Source organism: Durio zibethinus, chromosome 3 (assembly GCF_047325235.1).
Source record: "Durio zibethinus cultivar Kanyao isolate XHJ-2024 chromosome 3, ASM4732523v1, whole genome shotgun sequence".
NCBI classification, from domain to species: domain Eukaryota; kingdom Viridiplantae; phylum Streptophyta; class Magnoliopsida; order Malvales; family Malvaceae; genus Durio; species Durio zibethinus.
Window position 1 is genome coordinate 29,588,694 of NC_143164.1, and position 11,514 is coordinate 29,600,207.

At 31.3% G+C, this 11,514-nt stretch overlaps 1 protein-coding gene and 1 non-coding gene across 2 annotated transcripts; one reads left to right on the plus strand and one right to left on the minus strand.

Moving 5' to 3' along the window:
- Positions 1 to 633: 633 nt before the first annotated feature.
- LOC149519736 (uncharacterized) lies at positions 634 to 3,259 on the minus strand. The gene is made up of 4 exons (XM_089757826.1): positions 2,662 to 3,259; positions 1,277 to 1,290; positions 984 to 1,190; positions 634 to 644 (listed from the first exon to the last, which is right to left on the minus strand). Exons 1-4 carry the CDS (start codon positions 2,946 to 2,948, stop codon positions 634 to 636), a joined length of 519 nt encoding a protein of 172 aa, XP_089613952.1. The 5' UTR covers positions 2,949 to 3,259.
- LOC149519737 (small nucleolar RNA R71) lies at positions 2,584 to 2,690 on the plus strand. The gene has a single exon (XR_016341144.1). It is a non-coding gene; the product is annotated as a small nucleolar RNA R71 (small nucleolar RNA).
- Positions 3,260 to 11,514: the final 8,255 nt, after the last annotated feature.

Below are 11,514 nucleotides of genomic sequence, written 5' to 3' on the forward strand. Positions count from 1 at the left end.
TTATTTGATATGGGTAAATACACAAGAAAAAGGATTTATTAGGCTTAAAGTAAAGGTACTAAGGATGATTTATTCATGGTGGTTTTGAAAAAGGCTCAAACAAACCAAAGATTGCCTAAATCATTTCTTGAGTCAAATACAGCCAAGAATTTTACCTTAACGGTAAGTAGGTAAATTCAAAAGTTATATTTATGCCTTAATTCTTTATACAATTTTATAATCACATGACTTTTCACCAAGATTCATGCATGTAAAAGATCAAAATGACAATTCACGATTCCACAAATAGCATAACTATGGTTTCCCTTTATGTTTTCACTATGCTCATACTTGTCTGAAGATCATATGTAAGCCACTTATGAATACTTGTAAAAGATCAACTACGATTGCCACATAATGATTGAAGGCATATCAACTTGGTTTGAAAACAAAGATTTTAAGTTAACCTTTTGAAAAATGTTGAAAATTGTTTTAGCACAAAAAGTTTTCCTCTTTCACACTTGAATTACATAACAATTAAAAGTTTAGGGTCAAGAAAAACTCATTTATCCTTATTTCTTGAGGCTAAATGATTTGGCTCTTTTATTTATCCTTACTCCATCTTTATTCCTAAAACAAAAAAAAAAGGAAAGATCATGGTAAACCTGTTCTAAACAAACAAAAGAAAACATCAACAATTAATATCAAAGTTAGGTTGCCTCTCAAGCAGCGTTAGTTTTGGTCAAGTTGGACCATTCCTAAAGATCTAAAAGTTATTACCCCTTTTGTGGGACTTTCCCTTGTTGTTTTCCTTTTGCAGGGATTAAATAGAAAGAATTAGGTTTAACAGTTGGGTTTTTCCTTTTCGTGGGTATTGCATAGATAGATTGAGTTGTTGGAATTTGACATTTTAGGCTTGCCACATAAGGTTTTGGAGTTTTTTTTGGTCAGACTAATAGGTTTCTTATGACTTGATTTTTTCCTCTCCTCCATGCTAGACACACCTTGCATAACGTTTTCTTTCTTAAGAATTTCTTGTACAGAAATCTTAAAAGTGATCCTTTTATCTCTAAATCTTAGTGTTACTTCAAAGTTATGAATATCTATTAAAGCTTTTACAGTCAACAAAATAGATCTACTAAGCAAAATAGGAGCTTCATTGTCAACCATGTCTAAAACTACGAAATCAACTTGGAAGCCATAGTTTCCCACTTTTACCAACACATTTTCCAAGATTCCTTAAGGTAGCTTTGCAAATCAATCAGCATATCTAATGCTAAAAGTGGAAGATTTCAACACTTCAGCTTTAAGCTGCGCAAAAATGTTCAATGGCATTAGATTGACACTTGATCCTAGATCTCATAAAGCTTTATTAAATTTTAAAGGATCGATTAAGCTAGAAATGCAAAAAATCCCTAGATTATCTAACTTGGATGGCAAGATCTATTGAAGCAGTTGACTACATTTATTAAAAAAGATAGTTCCTTTTAACTCTTTTAATAGCTCATTCCATTTAGGCATTGGGTTTGGTTAGGGTACATCCATTGTTCTTCTAATTATGGACATCCTTGAAGTCAAATTCATTCCTTTTGTGTATTGGCTTTTTTCTTGGCTTTCCATGAAAGGATCCAAACTTTTTAAAATGGCTTTTCCAACTTGTAGTAACTATTCATATTTTTTTCCTTTTTCATTTTACTCTTTTTACACATCTTCTTTAAGATCTTCTGTAAGATCATCTTTAGGATTTTTTTCCACAGACTCTCTTTTTGGGCTTTCAAAAAATCTGATCAATTCACCTTTAATGGGTTTTTTTCGAAATCATCATTTGATAAATAAATTATTTCCCTACTTGAAAAGATGGCATTACACATTTATTTTCTTTGTTTTTGGGGCTTTAATTCAGTGTTGCTTGGCATGGATCTTATAGGTTGGTTTGCTAAGGCATTTTCTAGTTGGTCTATTTGGATCTCTAAATTTTATATAGAGACCACTTGACCTTAGAAGGTGTTTTGTTAAGCTTGCAACATTTATACAAACATTTCTTCAAGGTTGGACTTTTTCTCTTGGGATGGATTATGGGTTGGTTGGTTTTGGTGAAATTTTAAGTGTTGGTTATTAAGGTGGTTATTTTAGGTTTGGTTGCAAGAGAAAATGGGGTGATTCTTCCAACCTAGATTGCAAGTGTTGTTGTAAAGGTTAAGCAATGGTTTTGTTTTGTTCACAAACTACATGATCTCTACTCTAAGTGGACACTTATCAAAGGAGTGTAGACCTTTATAGACATTACATATCAAGAATGGGTTATGGATAGCTTAGATATGGGTAATAGATGATTAGGTTCCTAAGGCTTCTACCTTTTTGGTCAAAGTGGCAAGTTAAGATGTGATGGTGGAAAGGGTATTTAGCTCAAACATGCTAATTTTTTTCTTGTGAACTTTTCTTTCAACTTCCTGTTGATAGTTGTTGGTTGTCATTTCCTCAATTAGTTCATGAGCCTCTTCAGTAGCCTTGTTCATGATAGTACCTGTAGCTGCTAAATCAATGGTTATTCTTGTTGAAGAAGTAAGTCCATTGTAGAAGATCTAGACTTGTAACCATTGTGGGAATCCATGGTGCGAGAATTTATGAAGCATCTTTTTGTACCTTTCCTAAGCTTCGTATAAAGTTTCACCATCATATTGCTAAAATATGGTGATCTTATTTCTCAGCTTCGTATTCTTTGCTGGTGGGAAAAACTTTGCAAGAAATTTCCAAATTAGATCTTCCCACATTGTGATAGAGCCCGAAGGTAGTGATGATAGCCAACTCTTGGCTTTGTCCTTGAAAGAGAACGGAAACAACCTTAGTTTAATTATATCATCTGAAACTCCGTTGTACTTAAAAGTATCACATAATTCTAAAAAATTAGAAAGATGAAGGCTAGGGTCATCATAGGGTAATTTTTCAAACTGTATTGTTGTTTGGACCATTTGGATGATAGACAAGTTGATCTCAAAATTGTTGGCTTGGATTGTTGGTCACCTAACTAATGGTTGAAAACCTTCAGGGTTAGGGATGGCATAGTCCCTTAGCATCCTTTGTCCTTTTTTTACCATGTTAACCATAGGAGTGATTGGTTGCTCACACTTAAGTCCTATAAATGTTCTTTTAATCTCTTTGTCTAAAAGAGCTAAGCCACCACTTCTTGCATTGCGCATGTAAATAAAAAAGATAGATTAAAGTAAATAAAATAAAAAAAATCTAGTTTACAAAGTTGAAAGGAAAGTTATCAATATTGGTATTTAACACTGTGATAATCTCTAGCAATGGCACAAAAAACTTGATTACTCCTTTTTGTGAGACTGTAAGTGCATAGGTCACATCCAAGTAATAAAAGTGAAAGTAAGGTTGTCGATCCCATGAAAACTATATGATGGTGTGAGACCAAGTACTGAAAGTATGCCTTTTAACTCTATATCTAGATGGCCGAATGCTTGGGAGATTGAAGTAAACATTAAATGGCTTGCAAATGTAACGACTAAAAAACCAAACTAAACAAGATATGAATCTAGTTAGTAATTGTTTAGGTCGAATGGATCAAAACAAAGGAAAATTGATTTAAAATAACTAAAATCTTAAAAGAATCGAATGTTGTAATAAGAAAATGGAAGTTGGCTGAAGAACAAAAGTGTTTGCAATATTAAAAAGTAAAACCATATGTTTTTAATAATAATAAAAGAAATCAAAACCTTTTAAAAGGAGACAAAAATGCTTAGAACATGTAAGAAGAAGCAGTTTACTTTAAACAAAATAAAAAAAAGAGAGCTTGCATAAACTTAAAAAGGCCTTTATATTGAAATAAAGTATATAGAACAAAAATATAGGCTAAGTTATCACCTTAGCCAAATGAAAAATAAAGAAATGAACTAGAAACTAAAAAAAAAATGAGAGATGGAATGGAAGATTGAGGATAAGGCTTATTACAAGAGAAATTCATGACCTATTTATAGTGTAAATTTCAACCAAAGGGGGATGAATCTGGATACTGTTGACTTTGGTAGGTAATTAATTACATTTCCATTGATTAGGGGATTATGCATGAATGTGATTGATCCCAATCTTTCTCTTGCCTTTAATACTATTGCCACCAATAATTTGCTATCGTATAAGGGATTTCGGTTAACCATTAAAGTCCATCTCATAAGTGATTTAGCAATTCACCATTGAAGACAATATCTCCTTGATTCTACACAGATCATGGGGTTCTTAAAAACATCCAAGAATCACTCTTGCATTAAAAACCAAATCATGTGTAATTGAGCAAATTACCATTAAAATGCCATATCTCATTAATTTTGCATGAATCATGGCAATCATTAGGAAATCACTATAATTTTTCTTGCATTCATTCTAGAAATTGGTCAAATATCCTTTTGATATCCATGGATTCTTTATTCAAATTTTTTATAGGCTAAACTTGCTTGTCACCTTTACATGGATCATATCTTTATATTAATGACCTCACTTTGCCACCTTTGCATGGGTTGCATGGGATACGGTGTTGACATTCAAAGAAATAAATTTCTCCATGTAAACCTGAACATCGCCAATTTACATCATTATTGAGCAAAATTCATGAAAATTTTTAAAATTTTTTCACTTAAATGATATATAAATAGCTATAAAATATAAGGTTATTACCATGTTCTCGAAATGAGATTACCATTTATGTCTTGCAACTTATACGTGGAGTTGTGGATGACCTCTTTAACAATGTAGGGGCCCTTTTAGTTTGGGCCTAATTTTTTACCTTGGTCTTTGACTCCTGAGGCTTCTATTTTCCTGAGCACCAAGTTACCATTCTTTATGTTCTTTTGTCAAACCTTTTTATTATAGAAATTAGACACTTTTTGTTAGTAAGCTATTATTCTAGTTAGAACTATGTCTCTCTACTCTTTTATCAAATCCAAATTAGCTCTAAAAGCCTTCTTGTTCCCTTTTTCAATTCTGAGCTCAACTCAAAAACTTGGGAAGCCGATCTTTACAGACATAACCACTACCCAAAGCTAAATTAAAAGGGGTTTCTCCTGTAGGAAATTTTATGGTCGTTCTAAGAGCCCACAATTTTCCTGGTAGCTCATCGGCCCACTTGCCTTTAGCTTTATCTAACATCTTCTTATAGGCTTCTAATATGGTCGTATTAACCGCCTTGGCTTAACCATTGGACTATGGATGTACAACCAGGGTGAACCTCATGTCATTGCTAAGTTTAGGCACCACTTTTTAAACTTTAAATTATCAAACTATTTTTTATTGTTTGTTATTATGGCACAAGGTAAACAAAATTAGCAAACTATATTTTTTCAAACAAACTTTTCAACTTGAGATTTAGTTATGATAGCTAGTGCCTTAGCTTAGGCCATTTAGTGAAATAATCAACTGTTACCAACACAAATCTCCTTTACTCTATGGCTACAGTGAAAAGACTGAGGACATCCATCCCCTGCTGCATGAAAGGCCAAGGGCTAATAATAGGAGTCAATTCATTTGATGGAAGGTGTTATACATGTGTGAATCTCTCACTACATGAAAATGGATATTTACTAGCTATTTTTTAATGGTGTTTTTAAATAAACGCCACAAAGTTTCATGTTTCTATAAAAGTTAGTAGTGTTTTTTTATAAAACGCCACTAAATTCTTATATAATGGCATTTGGATTTAAAAACGCCACTAAAAATATATTTTTGTGGTGTTTTTTCACCAAAACACCGTTATATATTTTGACTTTTATAAATATAACGATGTTTATAATGTCAACACTGTTAAATACAAATCTATAAAAAATAAGCATTTTTGGATGCCTTAAAAAAACCCTCAAAACACTAGAGGGAGAGATCGAACCTACGACCTTATGGTTAATCGTATGCTCTAACTGACTGAGCTACTCCAATGTTTTTAGTAGGGGATTATTCAAAGCGTTTTTGAAAAAAAATGCCTTAAATAATCTTCAATAAAAATTGAAAGGGATTATTGAAGGTGATTTTAGCTAAAAACGCTTGGAATAATCCCCTCATAAAAATTGAATAGGGTTATTCAAGGCGTTTCTGGCCAAAAACACAATGAATAATCCTCTCATAAAAATTGAAGGGAATTATTAATGACATTTTTGGCCAGAAATGCCTCGAATAATCCTATTCAATTTTTGGTAAGGGATTATTCAAGGCATTTCTAGCCAAAAACACCTTAAATAATCACCTCATAAAAATTGAAAGGGATTATTCAAGGTATTTTTTGCCAGAAACACCTTGAATAACCCATTCAATTTTTTGTAAAGGATTATTCAACCTTAAAATTCCCTATTTCAAATGTATTTTAGTGGTATTTTAAAAAAGAAATGCCATTAAATAAGGTATTTGGTTAATGGCATTTTTAAAAAGGAAATGCCACCAAAAATTCTCCCAAATTCCAAAACCCCTTATGTCATTTCTACCATTTCCAATCATTCTACATTTTTCCAATCGATTCTTTTCGTTTTCAACCTAATTCCTCTTTTTCTGCGGATTTTTTCTTTATTTATAGCCTTGGTTTTCTTGTTTTTCATGAATTTCTTCTCTAAGCAATTTTTTTCTTAGCAAGCAAAGTCTTAAGATACTAAAATCATTTGCAGTTTGTAGAGCTTGAGGAACTGGTAGAGATTGAGGCAAGGTTTGGTTTGTTGCTAAAATCATTTGCAATTTGCAATAAACATAGATCAATTAGGCAGAGTTATAATTGCTTTTCTCAACAGAAATCATGTTCATTATTTGAAGCAAGTAAATTTATTTAGGTGCACTCAAAACTTAGCTACAATTTGTCTCTCTTTTAAGATTTCTCTGGGCTGAAATCATTATAAGGAACAAATTAAAAGTAATAAGTTACATTTAATAAATTGAAAGTATCTATACTTTATGGTTCAAATTTAGTGTGGTATTGTGGTTTTTACTTAAAATTAGCTGGCTTTAATGGCCAAAGTTTTGGGTTCCTTATAAAAGAAAGCTCAACACCAAGAGTAAACATATTACACCAATCTAACTTCTGGTTCTTTAAAAACACAAAATATATATAATCAAATATTTGAAAAATTAATGTTGTAACTTCCTTAATAATTTAAATATTAGCTCTTTCAGTCAATCCAAAAAGTCAAACAAAGTTTAACTATGGCTCAAAGATATTGTTAAAGTGGTTCATTTCACCCTATTGTTAAGGATGGTAAAGATAGAGGTGTTTTAAATAGCTATTTGTTGAATTTTTTTTACCAAATATTTTTTTACTTTTGTTTGACTATTATTTTCAATTTTTTCTCACCTTGTATATTAACATGTAAAAATACTAATACGTTTCTTTTTTTTTTGTTTATTTTTAGTGTGAGATTAAGGGTTGTTTATCATTAATTACTTCATTTCTATCAATCGTGTCTTTGCCAATTAGTGCTTTGAATTTGTGAAGGTATTTCCCTTTTCAACAAATAATCACCTTTGATTAATTCAAATAACTTGTTAGGAGATCTAAATTTGTTTCTACTTTAAGTGTAATATTTAGTTTATTTTCATATAATTAATTATATAATTTTGGTTCGATAATGCAGCAAGTACTAAATGGATAAGAGTTGGATGCAAAAGTCACGATTAAGTTAAGAGTACCGAGATAGAGTGAAAATTTTTCTTAATTTTGCATTTGATAATGCAAGTGAAGATAATATGATATTATACCCATGTTCGAGGTGTGCTAATATCGATTGACAAATCCATGATGCTTTGGGACATTTAGTTTGTATTGGATTTATCTTGGGATATGTTAATTGGTATTTTCATGGAGAGTCTATATCATCAAGGTCAGTGACTAGAGTTCTTTCAACTTCAAGGGCTCTCCAACAACAACATGATTCTATTAGACAATATGACATAGAAGGCATGTTATGGGATACTTTCAACATTCATAACCAACATTTTCATAATCTGTCTCATCAAAATGATAGATTTAATGAGTCAAGTGTTGAAATGAATGATTTTGGTAAACATGGGATAGGTGTAGGTGACCAACAACCTAGTGGGGAAGCATCAAAGTTTTATAAGTTGCTTGAGGATATGAATGAAGAACTTTATGAGGGATCTAAGCATTCAAGGTTATCTTTTTGCATGTATCTTTTTCACTTGAAATGCTTATGTGGATTGATAGGTAACTTTTTGACTTTACTGTTAGAGTTTTTAAAAAAAATGTCTCATTTTGCAAAAATCCCTGAATCTTGTAAGGATTCAAAAAAGATGATCAAAGAGTTAGGACTTTGATATGAGAAAATTCATAATTGTCCCAATAATTGCATGTTATATTGGGGTGATAGTAAAAATCAACAATTTTGTCATGTGTGTGGTAATTCTCGTTAGTTGGACATAAATCCTGAAGAAAGGTTGAATAAGGATGATAACGAAGTCCACGTAAAAAAGAAACCTATAAAGGTTTTATGAATTTTTTCATTAATATCGAGACTTCAACGACTCTTCATGTCTTCCAAAACTATAGATTTTATGAGGTGGCATCATAATGAGCGAACTTATGATGGATTATTGAGGCATTTTGCTGATTTTTTGGAATAGAAATCATTTTACTATAAGTTTCTAGACTTGCTTCTAATCCTCGAAATGTTATGCTTTGACTAGCATCTGATGGATTCAATCCATTTAAAATGATAAGTACTTCTTATATTACTTGACTAGTTGTATTGATTCATTACAATTAGCCACCATTGATTTCCATGAATCAAGAATCATTTATTTTGTCTGTGATAATTTCTAGAGAGAAAGGTCTGAGAAATGATATAGATACCTACTTACAACTTTTAATTGAAAAGTTAAAGCAGTTATAGAAAAAAGTTGAGACTTATGATGCTTAAAAAAAAAAACTTTAATATGCATGCTACCTTATTATGGACTATTAATGATTTTTCTGCTTATGCAAATTTATCTAGTTAGAGCACCAAAAGTTATTATGCTTGTCATGTTATGCTACGCAAACATGTTCGAAGTGGTTACATAATGGTAGGAAGTTTAGTTTTATATGGCACATCATAGATGGTTAAATGATATCATCAATTTAGATTCCAAAAACATCTTTTTGATGGAACTGAAAAGTTAAGGAGAGCGCCATTACCGATTATTGGGTCTGATATCTTGTCAAAGTTAAAGGTATCAATTTCATTTATGAAAAAATGACTCAATCAAGAAAAAGAGTGAGAGAGATCTTGAAAGGTATCTAGTTTCATATTCCTCAAGTTGGTGATGCTAATACTCAAGTTTGTGATGCTGTTACTCAAGTTTGTAATGTTGATATTCAAAGTGATGATGAGAAAGAAAAAGAAGATGACCTTAATGAGTTTGAGTTGTGAAAAAAAATAAGTATCTTTTTTGACTTGCCTTATTGGAAATATAATTTATTACGTCATAACCTTGATGTGATGCATATAAAAAAAAATGTTTGCAAAAATTTTATCAGGATAGTACTTAATGTGAATAAAATATCAAAGGCTGACTTAAAGAGTCAGCTTGACCTAGTTGACACAAGGATTCACCCTAACTTTCATTTGAAGTTACTTCCTAATGGCAAATCTTGATTGCCTCCTATTTGTTTTGGGATATCTAAAAATGAGAAAGATGTGTTTTGCAAGGTGTTGAAAAATGTGAAAGTCTCAAATGGCTATCCATAAATATATCATGATGTGTGAATTTGAAGGAATGAAAACTTTCTTCATTGAAGTTACATGATTACCACATCTTGATGTAGGACATACTTTTTCTTGTTTTACGTTCATTAATATCAAAGCAAGCCACTTTAGTTGTAATTGAATTAAGTAACATATTTAAAGCTCTCTGTGGGAAGGTTCTAAATGTGAAAGAGCTTGACAAACTTTAAATCAAGCCATGATTACTTTATGCTATTTAAAGAAGATTTTCCCTCTAAATTTTTTCACTATTATGATGCATTTGGTTATCTACCTTTCATATTAAACAAAAGTTGGTGGATCAATTTATTATCGATGGATGTATCTTATCGAAAGGTATTATTTATTAATAAGTTGTTAGTGTTAATGATACCATTCTAATTAAAAAGGTATATGACAAATGTTTTATGCCTTAGGTTTTTAGATAGGTTAAAGTCTTATTATTGCAACAAACGCTAAAAGGTTCTATTGCTAAAGGATATTTAGTAGAGGAGTGTATGACACTTTGCTCTTGGTATTTGAAAAATGTTGAAATGAGATTTAATAGACCAATAAGAAATCTTGGTATGCAGCATATTGACTTTACCTACACTTATTTTTTTGAAAGTTTTGGACAGTTAATAGGCAAAATTGAAGTGTTGGAGTTAGATGATAAATCTTGAGCACAGGCACATCGATATGTTCTTTTTCATCATGACTCGATTGAATCATTTCACACGTAAGTTATTCATGAGAGGAAATCATTCATTCTATTAAGCATAATTTATAAACTTTGCTTCTTACTATTAATAATTTATTTTGATGCAAGTAGTGAGTATAAAAATAATTTGAGAGCTCATGCACATTATCAACAATCAAACATTCGAGGGCTTGATAAGTTTTTCACCGAAAATTTTCGTGAATGGTTAAGAAAAATTATAAGGAATACCATACTTCCCATTTTGAGAATTATACATAGAATGCTTAGGGTATAAATAAAATTAATAACATATATTTTATTCCACCTTTATAGGTTTAAAGTGGAAGGCTTGTTAGTGAATAGGTGAAGTGTCTTTCACAAGATTTAGATAAGATTGTGAAACGATACAAAGGGTTCATCATCAATGGACTTAGATTTCACACAAAATTTTGTGAAAGAATTCGAAGAACATAAAATTCAAGAGTTATTGTTACTTCGTTAACTACTAGTTATGCTAGTATTGTTACTTCGTTAACTACTAGTTATGCTAGTGCTAGGGACACAAACCATTTGGAGGGAAATATTGATTACTATGGCATAATTAATGACATCATTGAGTTGGATTATTATGGCAAGAGAAAAGTTGTCCTATTTTGGTGTGATTAGGCTGATATGAATAGTGTGAGAGGTATTAAGAAAGATCAGTTTATATTTACAATCGTGAATTTTTCTCGATTAATTCACACTAGACAACAACTTTTGATGAACCTTATGTTTTTCCTCTCAAGTCAAATAAGTATTTTATTTTGAAGACCCCAAAAAATTGGGTTAGTTTATTGTTCTTCATAACACACCTAGAGACTTATTTGATATAAGGTTAGATACTAGAGATAATGTTGAATATGAAACTGAATGTTTTCTTTTTGCCAAGGAATAGATTGAGGGGAGTACATATTAGAGATATTAGCTCAGAACTATCTACAACACCTATTGATCTTGGCCATGGACTGAATCCTTTGGGTGGAAATGTGTTTACTATCAGTCCTAACTTAGTCACTTTTAATCCTTCAACTGATATTGGATCTGACAATACAAGAGGTTCAGGTTTAGATAGTATCCCATCAA